Here is a 16,106-nt window from a genome sequence, read left to right on the forward strand (position 1 = left end):
ATAATAAAAAATAAAACATAATACAATAATTCTCACGACGTTTCGGCCACAACGCAAGCAGCCGTCCTGGCCGAAACGTCGTGAGAATTATTGTATTATGTTTTATTTTAATTATTTTATTATTTCCATTCTACTTGACTTTACCAAAAGAACCAAGAAGATATCCATCAGTTATCTGACTCACCCAACACATCACGTAAAATAACTCTGCTCATGCTCTGCGTATACTGCGTATGGATATCATGTACGAACCAGCCTGGTGCAGCTTGGTAATACAACCACCGGGATGCACACGACAATCGCCCATCAGCAGATTGACACAATGGATGTACATGTTGACGATGAGCGGTGGCAGAGTGGTTAGCACTCAGCGCTACGAACGCGACCACCTAAATAATCGATTCTGGCCACAGCACACATCCGTGGGAAGTGATGTCAGATATTAAAATAAAATAAATCACGACGTTTCGGGCGCAACACAAGCGTCCGTCATCAGGTGGGATAGCATGGTCTGCTGCTGAGGCAGACTGTTTTAAAAGGTTTTAAATGGGTGTAGCCCAAGGGTCATAAAGAAGTGGCCAGGGCTAGTGATGTTAATGTGAGAAATTAGCATGTAACTGTAAGATAGGAGGAGAGTGGCCTCCTCGACGAGGGCACGGAAGTGGCTATGTTAATGTGAAATATTAGCATGATGTTAATGTGAGAAATTAGCATGTAAAAGTAAGCTAGACGAGGGAGTGCAACCCAACGGGTGCAATCCAAAGGGCCTGTGAGTATGGATTCCTGCAGTCACGAAAGCTTCAAATCAAGATTGATATCAGATATTGTTCTGTGCCTCCCAAAGGCCAACACAGTCTTAAATGAGTACTTGATGAGTACTTGGTGTTGTTGTCAGCACCGGGGAGACAAAGGCTGCTGGGGGTGGTGTTGACCCCGAAACTACCCTCTTGTGCTGCTATGGCTTTAATAGGTGGTGTTGTATCTTGATTGGAAGCTTTCGTGACTCCAGCAATCCATACTCTTTGGTTATTTCGGTAAAGTCACGTAGGTAGAAATTTAATAGATCACGACGTTTCGATCGCAAAACACAAGCAATCGTCATCAGGTGGGACAACCACAGCCATAAAAAATTAACCCGTAAAAACAAAGTTTTTCACTATAAATCCTTTATATGCGTGGCGGCTAGAGTCCTCTCGTCCTCTGGCTTGAGATGGCTGCCACCTATGGGTCAGATGATTGCCTGCCACTATTAAGCAATTGGTAATTAAATATCAAAAAAAAAATCCTAAAAAGTGTAACATTTTGAAGAAAAAAATTTCACGAAAATAAATTGTCACGCACAACGAGTCTGTGTGCACAATGTCAGCTCGATTGGATCACGGGAAGTGGGTTAAAAAACGACCGAAAGATTTGCACGGTTGTAAGCGCGCAAGCAAGCAAGCAAGTGAACTTAATATAAAGGATTTAAAAAACTGGTGAGAGAACTGCCGTGGCACGAGGTTATATAGTAGGCCTCGGCTGTAGGGGGGAGAGAGAAGGGGGGAGGCGGGGCAGAAAGTGGACCCCGCAGCAAGTGATGTTGTGCTTGCTGATGGCGCTTTCCCCAATTTGTGGTGCAGTAAAAGTAGATTTTGATATGATATGTATATCGTGGGCAAACAAGAATTCCACAACAAAACTGACAACTTTTTTTACAAGGAGTCATGTTTGCATAGACCACAATACCTGCAGCCATAATGCAAACAAAAAACATAACTCTGATAATATATGCACTGTCCTTGAAGTTGATTGGTCCACACCCGAGACAGCTTTCCTTAGAGCCTAGTCTCACATGGGTTGGACCAGATGACGCCAAAAGGCGCATAACTCAAGGACAATGCACCATCAGAGTATGAGAGCTCGGGGAAAGCATTTACACCATTGGAACCTCATTTGCCAGTAAAAAATCTGATAATTGTTTTTTTACCCTTTTATCTGGCAACAAAACTGACACCTTTTTAAAATCATATTTTTTACTGGCAAATGAGGTTCCAATGGAGGAATTCAACAGTTGTGGGTTATGTGTCCCCGTATTTACGTCAACTAGGGCGGAGCTGTTTTCACTAACGTTGCATCGATACACTGTGAATGCAAATGTGTCCGTACCGAAATTAGTATTTTGCCAGCTGAAGCTATATCGCTCGTTTTCCAGACGCGACTTGGCCACAAATGATAGCTCAACGAAGTTGCTTATCACGTGGAAATGTACAGCAGCCAAATACTCTGCATCGTCGTCATCAACCATCATCAATCCGCTGCTGGATGAAGGCCTCTCGAATCCGTCGCCACCTTTCACGGTGCCGTGATGTAACAATTGTCGCATTAGGATTTATAGATACGAGGCAGCCTCGAACTGGACCCTCATCCGCAAGGTGTAGCTTGACTGAGCAATGCCAACGGGTGGCCAAAAGCAACGCAAATGGGTCAGAATTAGAATCAAAATATTTACTTACACTGGAAAAAAATCCCATGTGCTGCAAAGCTGTCCGGTAAGGGCAGGTCAGCACGTAACAACAATGCAGGTGGGCTGAGGATGCGGGGAGTGAAGAATAGATAGGCAGCGTGCATGCAGGGCTTTGTTCTCCTGGATTTGAACACAGCCCCTGATCGGCATCATGGCGAGCGCTATTTTTTGACCGCACGCTACGGGGCTTCTGTGCCTTACATACAGCCAGAGGCACCGTGATCCCCGTGCGACTCCCTGACCCCGTCGGATTACGGCCACTTCGCCGCCAATGTCACGGAGTGAAACATTAGCGCGCTCAGTTCTCGTCGCACAGACACCCCGCCGCAGCCACTTGGTGCGGTGTGCCCATGTGATCTCGCGCCCACGAGCCGCCGGGCGAGTGCTACTTAACGAGAAGCTGCGCGGTGGGTCACAATTGTCGTGGTAATGCCCCACTTAGCAAAGGAAATGGGACGGTTTCAGTTGAATCCATCAACATTGACGACTAATGGAGACAACGTACAGTTGCGTGCAGTCGTGGTCAATTGTGGCCATTTGAGTGACGATATCTGCATTGAATGAATAATTGCATGTGCGGCCCTTCTGTCTCCGTCCAGTGATTTCCAATCGGTGCATACGGAATATGTCTTGGTAAATTGTCCTCCAGATTCACGTAGCCGGGTCCGTGTCACGGTGTTCTAACTACTATGCCACTGCTCTGCCTCAAATTCTATGTTACGCTCGTGTATGTGTAGATATACACGTTTATACAGCTAAGTGTATACAATATACATCTTGACTTAAAGCGTTCGTGACTGCAGGAATTCGTACTCTTTGGGTCTTTCTGTAAAGTCACGTAGGTAGAAAAAAAAATATGTTTTTCCTATTTACGTGACTTTACCGAAAAACCCAAAGAATATGAATACAGTACCTATAATCACATGTTTTCATGTTCTGTCCCTTTGACCAAATGACACAGCATGCGCCCGATCTCCGAATCGAAGCAGAGTTGAGCCCGGGCCAGGGCTTCCAAGGGCTGTCGCCACGCACGCTGGATTCCCACAGGCTCATGTGGGTCTGTGCCATGTTGTGCGCAGCCGTGGATCGTGTCGCGAAACCAAAGGAGGCATTTGCCCGTCGGTGTTTCCATGTCTACGCTTTCCCGCCTTCCACGACTTGCACTGACCTGCACCACGGAGCAGGGGGGCTCTCATCCAGCAGTGGATTGAGACAAAGGGCCGCACATGGACATGTGCACTCTCGCAGCTGTACTGGAGACTGCATCTCTGCTATGAGGACATGGAGCAAAACTCTTCATTGTGATTACTCGTCAAAAACGATCGAGGCGGGACGTTAATTCGATGAACCACTTCACTTGTTAGATTCTAAATTTAATTTAAAAGCCAAAGTTGAAGTTTCTTCCCGCTCAAATTAGCAACAGGGCGATCACTCAGCTCCACTGGTGTGCCTCAGCCAGTGGTTGAGATTCCGTAATGCTGTGTATTTATGTTGAATTTCTCTCGCACCGTACGTAGTAGCCAACCGCGCTAATCGGAGGTGCGGGGGAAGGACAACAAACTACACACAAGAAGAAGTTCTAAAGAAATTCGTTTCCAATAAAGGTGTAAAAGTGCATAGCTCCAGTGGCGTCTTAATATTGGAAGAGCGTTCCAAACGGCCGCAGGAGCTCATCTGAAAGTGCGCGATGCAGTGACCGTCTTTGCTCCATAGTATCAACACTCTTGACGTATCACAAAGCGGTACCAAATTTACCACCCCAGAACATGTAAATGGGCTGATGTGGAGCAGTGGCAGAGCGGTCAGCGCACTGCACTATTAACACGGCGCACCTGAGTTCAATTCCCAGCGATGGCCAACCTCAGTAGTGAGTGACAACCGGTCCTGAGCTCCCCCTTCACCAAACCGCACTGTCTGGTGTGGTGAGGAATGGTCAGGCAACCTCCATGACTGAAACAGTATGGGGGAGACACAAAGAGATGTGAATTAATAATTCTGATAAAAAAATTGTGAAATAGTTATGAAGCTCATAAATAGTACAAGAGATAGTCAAATGAGCATAATGAGTATCATCAACAGGGATTCATTTCTCACTATATATTTTACCGAATTCTGGTAGGCCGGCTTAAAGTGAATCCCAGTATAAGGCACTACCACTAGAATACAATGTACGCCTATCCATAATAAACATTTACTTTTCTACCATACATTCCAAATGATTCTATTAATGGTTTTATTTAAATCACGAGGACAAAGCACAAAACAAATCTCTACCGGCACAATTTTCCGGAACAGTGTTTGGAAACATTGTCCCGGCCTGTGAAGCGCCGAGCGTCAACATTGACTGTGACGAGAGGTGAGCTCAGCTAGTCGTGTGTGCCTAGATCCCTGATGTATGGACCACTCGGCTTGGCAAATGCCAATGACACACGCGCGGCACACGTTGAGGGGGGGGGGATGGAGGTTGGGTATCGGAGCCACGGATTCCAGCTGGGCTAAGCAGCTTGCCACATCACACAGCTTATCCCGAGATCCTCCAGCCCCGACCCCGTCGGCACGTGGCCGCGCCCTCCATTCGTACTTTGTTAAGTAACGCCAATTTAGCACTGGCACAAGCCGGGGTGAAATTGCGTTGCATCTGGAATTTTTAAAGTTCGCTTGTTTTTGCATATGAATATGAAAGTATTCGTATATATGTTGCGGTAGTAATTATGCTATCGGCATTACATGACGAGACGAAATAGCCATTCAGAAATCTTGGTCAGTGGTGCGCACCCCCCATGTTAGACAGCAGCTGTGAGAAAAATAAGATTGGGAAAAAAAACCCGTAACGCATCCATTAAAGCACATCCTTAAAAGGAAAACAAATATACATAATTGATGTTCTGAAGCATGAAGATGAGCCATTTCCCAAAACATTGCCGATTATCTATAATAATGAATGCATGCTTTTTAGTGCAGTGTTATTCCCGAATGCATGGAGCTTGTTGTTATTTGTGCACCAGTGAACGCAGCAGCATCGTCAAATGTTTTGTTTAATTCATAGAACGAGTTCAAAGATGCCTTTATGTCCCCTTTTTAAGTGGAGTTTGCATGTCTCTCTCTCTCCCCGTGGTTACGTGGGTAATTTATCCCTCCACATTTATAAAGATGCATTGAGATTATTTAGATTATTTTGGTGCTATAAATCTCCAAATTATAGGCCACTGTGTTCAGCTATCATTTGTGGCCAGGTCGCTTCTGAAAAAGAAGTTAAAACTTGAGTGGGCTTTGCCTGCATGGTAGGATGGGGTTGGTTTAGTTTTACTTGTATGTGTTTGGGTGATTGTACTTTGCACTTTCATCGTGTTTTTGTATTGTTTGTTGTAGTAACGTTCTTACCCTGTGAAAAAGAGCTTTCTAGCTCATCGGATTCCTCCAGTAACTAAATATTCTGATACAAAAACTGTTGGGCACACTTCCCGTGTTCGCTGCGTGGCAGTCAAGACAATTGTGTTTTTCTTCTTCACTTCTCAGTGCTGAAATTTGCGCAAATTAAGTGAAAACATAAATGTAATATTCCATATAATTTCCGTGCAGTCAACTCGTTGCACAATAAGACCAGGTTTCATTACAGCTAGTTGCCCAATTTGAAGCCCAGGATATCAGTGGGTACCATTCAGTGCTGCGAAACCTGAAACCATCTGGCTACCTGATAATTGATTTTTTACTCTTCTATCTGGCAACAAAACTGATACCTTTTTTTTATTATTATCAGAGTTATGTTTTTTTGTTTGCATTATGACTGCAGGTATTGTGGTCTATGCAAACATGGCTCCTTGTAAAAAAAAAGGTGTCAATGTTGTTGCCAGATAGAAGGGTAAAAAATCAATTATCATATTTTTTACTGGCAAATGAGGTTCCAATGGTGCATCTGGCTACCTCTCACGGCTTTTTTGCGTTTGAAGAGTAAAATCTGTTGAATGCTTTCATGTGGCATGCGCACCGAGTGTTCACAATCCTGCGCAGCGCTGCAAATTTCAGTGCCAAGGAGATTGTTCCGCCAAGTTGGCTGGGAATGCAACATCCCGCTTGGACTCAATGGCAGCGTGCACGACATGACAACGCGTGTGAACGTTCCATGTTGGTGAAATTTCATTGCAATTTTGTCCTTTTTTTTCGCGACGAGCACACGCTGCTGCTGCTGTTGTTGTCGTTGCTCTCGTCAGCTGGTAACTTACAAACCGCTTCCCCAATATTCTTCCATTAATTCAATTTCTATATTCTTAGGTTTTTTCGGTAAAGTCACGTAGGTAAAAAAAAATATTAATAAAAGTAAAATAAAATAAAAATAAAATAAAAAATCACGACGTTACCGTCACAGCACGCTTGCTGTATCAAGTAAATGAGAGATTCCAAGAGATACTGTATATATACGGGGTAGTATCTCTTGGAATCTCTCATTTACTTGATACAGCAAGCGTGCTGTGACGGTTCCACCTTGTGTTGCCTCCGAAACGTCGTGATTTTTTATTTTTATTTTATTTTACTTTTATTAATTTTAATTTTAATGTTTTACCTACGTGACTTTACCGAAAAAAACCTAAGAATATGAATCCTTGCAGTCACGAAAGCTTCAAATCTAGAATTAATTAAATTTCCCACGTTTGCTCCTGTGCGGCATTGGCCTCCCCAACTCGTTGATTTCGTCTCGCCTTCTCCTCCGCACTCCTCCTCTGTCTTCCTCTGCTTCTTTTTGCCTTCTCACGGTGTCCACTCGGCAGGGAAACCCGTAGTTCGGCTCGCGATTCTGTTGTATTTTAAGCTAATTTACATTCCGCAGACAGAGACCTACGGCACGTAGAGAATGAGCCAATTATGGGAAGGGAGAGGCCTCTGCTTCCTCACTCGCTTGCCTGCTGCTGTCACATAATACACATATCGTGGTCTTTAACCGCACAAGCCTGTTGAGGCTAAGCTGGCCCAATGAAACACTGGTTTAGAACGGTGGTAACCTAATTTTATTTGTCTTGAGGTATCTCATCCCATGAAAGAACCGACTCATACATTCACAACTATGTTGCCTGATAGTGTCAGATCTCAGAAGCCACGCTACGTCGAGCCTGGATACTGCTTGGATGTTTTTTCAGTTTAATTTATTATGTATAGCCCTGTGAGCCATTCGGCACTTGAATCGGGTGCAACCGCAACAAACAAAAAACATGAACAAGAAACATCTTAAAGTGACTACTGTACGCGTAACAGAAATATCCAGGAAAAACAGCACAGTCTTCCAGGAAAAGCACCGAATATCAATGCTGTGTGCAAAAATCCCAGTGGGATGCAAGTCAAACAATTGTGCGACCACCACGTACAGAACTGGTGTCTGTAGGCTGCTGCTGCGGGGCTGAGTTGCCCGCAGATCGCCGTGCAATAAAACCCATTGTTGTACTGTATGATAAATCAAAACCTATGCTTCCCCACTGCACCAACCTACGCTGAGCGTGGCGAAGTATGGTCAAATAACGATGTGGGTAACCGCACGTGGCGTGCGGTTACCCACATCGCAGCCACATTTAGAAAGAAAACAAGTCCTGAACCACACGTATGATTGCGCCATATCACGCTTTTAACTTGTACATTTGTAACGCCTCAACTCACGTAGTGTGTATGTCTTTATTGAAGCACTACACATGTAGCTTACTGGTGTCTACATAAACAAACCAGAATTATTCATAGCGTATGTAAAATATACTCGGTCACAACCCTTAACATGAGAACCATAAATATTTTAAGTCCAGCTGTGTTTACGTCTCGATATGGAATACCTAGATGATAGCGAGAATCGCAGTTACACTGTGAACAAAAAGTTATTTATATTCATCAATAAAAAAAATTGCCTTTTGCAGGACACATCGCAAAATGGACAAGAATTGTCGTAAAAGGAGAGAGCGCGCCTATAGGGGCAATCACTAAAGGGATGGAACAATGCGTTCAGCATCCTGTGCGGGAGTGAGTTCCACATCATTCATCAACAACGTGGGCAGGCGACAAGAGGTCTTCTTCATCCAGCCGTGGGATAAACCATGGCTGATGAGGATGATGATGATGGTACAAATTACGATGTTGCTGATAATGATTGTCCCATACCAATAATAACAATAATACCCTTCATGAGCTGTTAGAAACCGATTGGATAGCTCCGACAGGCGCCGAGTTATCCGTCATTTGATCCTGCTGATGGGTTCGCTTTGTCCCACGATGGGAGCTGTGACCTTTCTGGGTCTCCTAGCAACAGCGCGCGAGACGTGGGGAGGGGGGGGGGGGCTGGATATTCGCAACGATCGATATCAACTTCGCTTCGCACCTGCACACGAGCAGCCGGACCTGCTGGCGGCCGCCAGGTGAGCGAACACCACCGAGAGCGGTCAGCAGCGATGCGAGGCACTTTGCCATGTTTCCATAACTTTACTTCTGAGAACCTTGATTGTGAACTCATTATGTCTATCAGTGACGGATTATCCTAGTAGCCAAAGTAGCTACACATGCTACGGGCCCCGCGCTTTCAAGGGCCCCGCGCTAAATGCTTTCAAGCTATCAATTCCGGTTCAGCGATTCTGCACTTGCTCTATTACTAAAGTACTATACTGCCTTCAACTTTTATGAACGACTGGATGTTTAAGGTTAGCGATTTGTTGTGTTATCTGGCTGTATAGCAAGTGAAAAGATACAATTTACTATGCAAGTAAAAAATGTGTGTTTTTATATTTACGTGTGTTTTTATTTAGGGTCCCTTTATAACAATATGCTACAGGCCCTGCACTAGCTTAATCCGACACTGATGTCTATGCTAAGAGTCTCCCTTGAAATTGCATTACAAAGGTTTAAAAAAATGTAAAGTTAGACATTCTAAGCCGTTTTTTTATCCACCGATATTTGAAGATTTGCTCATGCCATGTCGGGCATAGGTATGTTATTTTTACATACTTCACTATGCTGTTCACTTCGGCTTGGTGAAGGAGGGGGGGGGGGGCGTGAGGCGAGGGTAGGACCAGTTCTGATTGTATCGCTCGCCACTGATGATAGCCGTGGCTGCATTCCTCTATAACACTAAATATCACTAACCATGCGTTTTACGCTCGTTTTTTAAAGACGGTCATACCGTTGTGTTGCATCCATTCCAATGTGACGGGGTGTTTTATCTGTGGAATTTAATTGTGTGTGGAATTTAATTAAGCTGGAGCTCCCAGAGAAAACCCATAAATACAAGGGGTTAGCACTCAAATAGCCACCACACAGCCCATTGGGTTTGGGAAACTTTTTTAATGCATGTGATACACCAACACCATCCTGCTCAGGATCTGCCTGCTCACGCTGTTTAACAATCTCCCTGAGTGATTGTACACGAGAAAATACATTTACAGCGACTGGATAAATCCCAACATTCAGCGGGAGAAAGCTACTACTTGAACTGTCAAAGTTCAAAGTGTTTGGACGGAAAGCTGTGAAGAATACAGATGCATTAATATCGACTTTCTATACTGCTTCTTACAGGTGGCACCTTGTGTCCCTGCGGTTGTGTATCTCACATCCATGACTGCTCCATCTTGTTGTGATCCACCAACCTTGCCTCCAAGTCTCGGGGTGCCCCCTCCCCCTCTCTCTCTGTTTTCAATTGTCTCCTCAAAACCTTCCTCTTTGAACTCACTTTTGGATTCCCACAATTGCCCAATTTTCTCTCATTCCCTTTGCTCAGTCGCTCCCCGTTGCCTCCCTATCCCGTTCTTCTTCTTCATCATCATCATCTGCTCCTGCGCTTTGAGACGTCCGTTACGCTCTGAGCGCATTACAAACGTAAGACGCTGCTTTTTGCTGCTGCTGTTCTTGTTGCAGTCGTGATTAATATCAGCACAGGCAGCGTGCATCACCCATCCCACGTTGCTGCTTCACGTTGACTCGCTGCCGTGGGCTCCTTCGGCTGACCGAGGAGTCTGGCTCTCAACACTGAGTGCACGTGGCCTGGCACATCGTGCACGTGGCCGTGGTGACGTCACCGCCGCTTTGTGGCGAATGGCGGTTGTTGTTCATATTAAAGGTTTTTGAGTTAGATCGCGTAAGTATGAATGTGTAGAAACCCTCCACCACCCGACACAGCCAATTAATAAGGGATTTGTCACGTAAACAAAACGCCAAATATTTATATCCAGGCCACCGGTGTATTGGAGAGTAAATCCATAACATTTATAATTTGAGTAGTACGACGTTTCGCTGGCAATTACATCCAGCATCATCGGGCTATTTTCCAGAATAGGCTGTGTCGGGTGGTGGAGGGTTACGACACATTTATACTCAAGCGCTCTAACCCAAAAAACCTTTATTATGAATAATATTGGTCGCGAAAGCCTGCTACGTGTTAACCCGTTGTTGTTGTTGTTGCTGCTGCTGTTCCTGTTGGCGCTCTCCCCCTCTCGACAGAAATACAAGGACTACGAGAAGAGGGTCTACATCGAGGAGATGCACGGGCTGAAGATGGTGCGCAAGCTGGCGCGGCTCATGGAGGACATGCTGAGCAGGAAGACGGAGGCAGTGAAGGTCGTGACCCTTTGGCATTCACCCTCCTCAACCCAATGTTCAGCGCACGCAAACTGCGCACCTCCACTGCATCACGTCCAGAAACGAACATGTTTCCCCATGATACTGTGCTGGCAGTCATGCGTACGCGCAAGACAACAAAGTACTCGACACATCCATCCATAACACTGCCATAATAGCAAACAGTGCACATTGCAATCAACATGTTGGGCGATGGTCCTGCTTCGTCTGGGATTCTTCATGTGCTATGAATAAGAGTCATTGCCCAAAGCATTACTGATCAGATAGGGCAACGTTGTACTGGTAGGAACCACCTGGTTCCACCAGCCCACAGGGGATTATTGTGTCCGTCCGTCCGTCGTGAATCCAAAAATGGGAGGGGTAGGGCTGGGTGGAGAGGGGAGGGTGGGGCGGGGTAAGGGTGGGGAGGGGAGGGTGGGGAGGGGCTGGGTGGGGCATGGGAGGGGTGGGGCTGGGTGGGAAGGGGCTGGTCACCCCGTGGTGCCCTTATAAAACTCAACGTTTAACCTACTCACGCTGGCTTGTGCCCGCCCTCACAGTCGGGCATATTTGCGGAATGCACCACGCCGCCGTTGACCCTGGCCATTGACCGAGCAACCCAAGGTTCCTACCAGCTCCCTCTGCAGGAATGTGTTTAATATCCGTTACAGTTGAGCTACGAGTTTTTGATGATCGTCCTTCTCCTCCTTCTTCTTCTTACTCCGTATGGCTGCTGATGTGAGACGCAGAGCAACAACTCTACAATTTAACATTGAGGTGGTCAAGTCAGACAACCACGTCAAGCGCAGCGGAATGTATCACTGCAATGTCTCCTTTGTATTTGTGGATCGCGCATTGCATTGTTGGATATTGTATGCTCTGTTCTGGATGACCAAGTGTGCCGCTCGAATGACAGTATAAGTAAAGATTCCTCCTCTGCCTTCACATATAAATAGACACATTTTTCAGTCAAACGGCCTATTGGCTTTCCAGTCCTAAATTGTCAATAAACATTTGTTTAAGCACACAAACTCTGCACCGGTTTTTGACCTTCTGGGTGTCATCGACGTTGTCGAGTCGGGCCCGTTAAACAAATGCTGCCATGTTACCAGATGTTATTGGCGGTCAATTTTACAACTCATTTATCTCTGCCATCGATCTTGCGGCTTCTGCGAGCAGCGCTGGAAGTCTTGCGCTAAGTAGCCTCTCCGTCGCTTCGTCACATTCGCTTTGACATCCTCGATGTCTTAAAAAATCGAGTTCCTCTCAAAGTGAGCGCTGTTCCATGCATAGGCTGCTGTAACGCAGTGGGAGGTTCGGGGGGTGACCTACCGAGATTATATTGGGATTGGGCAGGGCCTGCTTGTGTAATTGGCCCTGCTGAATCATTTGACTCCATGCATACAGACTCGGGGAGGGGGTACGAATGATATAAGGTCAATATCAATTCAATAGCTGATGCCATATGTAACATCCCTGCAATTTTAATAGTGTAACTTTGTGAACTTTTTTTGACCGGAAGAATGTCCGTGGAGAATTTAGCGTAGATATGTGAGCGCCCGGAGAGGGACGGCTACTGGGGAGATGGAGCATCAGAATCAGCTTGTTTTTCAGGTTCCTCAGTGGCTTGTCGCATCGCAGGCAGGAGCATAAGGGATAGGGACGGCTTAGGGGAGGCCTTCATCCAGCAGTGGATTGACCATGGCTGGTGACGATGATGCGGAGTAATTGGCTGCTATACATTTCCACGTGATAAGCAACTCCGTTGAGCTGTTATTTGTGGCCAAGTCGCTTGTGAAAAATGAGCCATACATCTTTACCTGGTAACATGCAAATTCGTACGAGCACATTTGCATTCACAGTGTATCGATGCAACATTACAGTCAACAGCTCCGCCCTAGTTGACATAAAAGATTCGTGGATGTTTCGAGAATTGTCTTTGCAATATGCATATATGGGCCCTCGTTGAATTCACCGGTTCTGTCTGTCACAGCTAAGGTTAGCCTTGTTGCAGAGAACCCATGACAGTATAATTAATCTTGGCAACAATCACAATGAACCGTCAGTGAAACCTGCCTGCAATTCTGGCTCTCAGTCTCCCTCTAAAAAGAGATACCTTGAACCAGTGTAACCTGTGCAATACAATTTCATCTCAACAGCCACCAGAGTGACAGCCACACACCAAAAAAAATTTCCGTCTTTAAATGTGGTCGTGACATCAAAAACCGGGGACAGTTTGGTTTCTATAAGCCATGCTTTCCCGAACACTGTTACGTTTGTTACAAAAACATGTTTTTCTCGTGATTAGTCAGGAAATATCCATTTACACACTCTCTTTTTAAAAGGGATGTAATGCCGAAAACCACTTCTCTCTGAATGCGCCGGATATCGCCAGATCTCGAAAGCTAATCAACATTGATAGTCGATCATGTTTTGATGGGTGACCATCACGCATTAAACGGCCGTCGAAGGCTGGTCTGCTGTGGGACTATTTTGTCAGTAGAGGACAGCGCGGCAAAAAATACGGTCACTATTCTCGTGTTGTACTTCTATGCGGTTCACGGTTCGAATCCGGCAGGCCGCGCTGGTTATTACTACGGGTGTCGCAACCTTAACAAAAACACGTGCCGTCTGCGTCACAGTGGACGCTAACGATTGCCTCACGTCATTTGGAATGAGTGGGCCATTTGTGTACCGGCACCGTAGCCCAATTGCCAAAATAGAAAAAAATGACCTGCACGTTGATAAAATTAGAATTACACGTTGCAATTATCGCCCCCTACTGGCAAACTAATTTACGCCTGCAGGCCAGGTGTTTGGCAACATTTTGCCACACAAGATCAGCTATTATTGGCGGTGCCGTTTCCAATACTTGAGATGTGATGCGGTCACACGTATGTATGTCGCACCGAGCGTAGTCAACCGTGCTACACGGAGGTGTCGGGGAAGGACAACAAACTGAACACAAACAGCTGTTCTCAATAAATGAATTTTCAATCGAGATTTAAAAGTGCATAGCTCCAGTGGCTTCCTAATGTCGGAAGGAAGGGCTTTCCAGACGGCCGCAGAAGCTCAACTGAAAGCGCGCGATGCAGTGACCGTCTTTATTCAATGTCCAGCCAAAAGCCGCTGCGAGGATGACCGGAGTTCGCTTGATTGTTTATGCTCCTTGACGTATTGCTTGTAAAACACTCTGAGACGCTCAGGCGTAATGGGAGCTCTTTAAAAAAACAAATTATTATTTATGAAGGATAGGATGTGTGATGGATTTGTTTTTGTCCTGACACAGACACTCCTTTTAAAGTGTTTTAGGAGTTGCGTAGACTGCTCATAAATCGTGACAAACACATGCATTTCATTTTTATTTTAGTGCAGTGTCAACACATCACAGTAATTCAATTGCACACACCGTTGATTATTTCATGAAAGAACAAGCTTAAACAATTAATAAAATAAGTTTTATTTCTGGCTCGGATATGAATTTGCAAATTTCATTTTCTGTTGTTTAAATCAATAACGTATAGTTGGAACATTTAATGCTGTCCGAGACCGATGCAGCAACCATAATTTCTGAAGATTGTTTTTTTAATTAAGCGAGCATTGCCATTAATCACTGAGTGCAATCAATATATATGTATTCTGCCTTACTAAAACCATCCTGCTAGAGCTTCTTACAATAATGAATTTGCTTTTCTCACTCAATTTTTTATGCCACAAAATGTGCGGAGCATGTGAATATTACTTTTTCTATATCATATTCTTTGAGTCTTTCGGTAAAGCCACATAGATAAAAAATAATAATAACAATATTTTTTATTATTTGATCAATATATGTGGCTTTACCGAAAGACCCAAAGAATATTAATTCCTGCAGTTACGAAAACTTAAAGTCAAGATGTTTCTATATCGTTATTATTTGGCACATTGAAATGCACCTCACATGCAGTGTTTCTGTAATGCTCACACACAGAAACACAAACACCACGATAACGCATCTTGTATGCACACCGTTTCAATTTACAAGCACCTCACCTCCAACAAATATAAAGATCCCCCTTTTCGCAGACTGAACAGACTGTTGGGCTAAGCGCTCTTAGTAAACAACTATGAAGGCCGGCACGGTTTACCGAGTCGGCGGTGACCAGCACCACGCCCGACCGCCTTTGACTCCCCAGTGGGAATGTCTACACACCACACTAGGTACTCATTTGAGTCTGAGTCGACCTAGGGGAGGCCCAGGTCTGGTTCAGATAATAGCCAGCGGGAATCGAACTTGGTTCACTGGTTTCATAGCGAAGTGTGCTCCCGACACCACGATAAAGCATCGTGCATGCACATCGTGTCAATTTACAAACACCTCACCTCCAACACACACACGGACACACGCACGCACACAGACTAACACTGGCCTCGTTATAATTCTAGTAATCACCTGTGCCCTTGCCCACCTCTGTGGCAGGCTTGCTCCCTCAATGCCTTGTAGCCGTCACCTAGGAGGGAAGCACTTGCCAGACTCAAAACAACCAAAAGAGACGAGACGTGGGGCAGCAGAAACGTGGACGGTGACAACGTGTTGCAGTCAATCCTCTGGTCAACAATTCCATTTCGTGTCGCGTCAATGGCAGTGCCATCGGAGGAGGTGGGGGCGGGGTGGAGGGGGTCGAATGCTCTTGGCCCACGCTGCGCAGTGCGGGTTGGTAAAGGAGTGGAGAGGCTCAGCGCCAGGTCAGATATCGCTCTCCACTGATGTTCGCTTTGCTCGGGAATCGAACTCGGCTCGCTGGGTGCGCGCGGTTGACTGCGTACGGTGCAAAAGAAGTTCAACATACGTGTGTGTATATATGTCATTGTTATATCGCCACTCCACCCTAATCAAAGACAAAGATCCACTATATAGTGAGCACATATTCAGGTTGGTGTGACACCACTCAGAAACGCAGTGTGCTAACCACCGTGCCACCACTCCTCATCTCACAGACTTTAGCTCCCCTGTGGGACTCGGAGCTAATTGAATGAATAAAGTGGTAACGTG

General features: G+C 45.5%; 1 protein-coding gene across 1 annotated transcript in view; it reads left to right on the forward strand.

Moving 5' to 3' along the window:
* Positions 1–16,106, forward strand: part of LOC144729953 (voltage-dependent calcium channel subunit alpha-2/delta-3-like) — a 118,375-nt gene that overhangs the window by 13,876 nt on the left and 88,393 nt on the right. The window contains exon 3 of the mRNA XM_078610382.1: positions 10,958–11,074. Within this exon, the coding sequence (XP_078466508.1) occupies positions 10,958–11,074 (117 nt within the window). The remainder of the gene's footprint in view (positions 1–10,957; positions 11,075–16,106) is intronic.

This window comes from Lampetra planeri, chromosome 34 (genome assembly GCF_965212315.1).
Source record: "Lampetra planeri chromosome 34, kcLamPlan1.2.h2, whole genome shotgun sequence".
NCBI classification, from domain to species: Eukaryota; Metazoa; Chordata; class Hyperoartia; order Petromyzontiformes; family Petromyzontidae; genus Lampetra; species Lampetra planeri.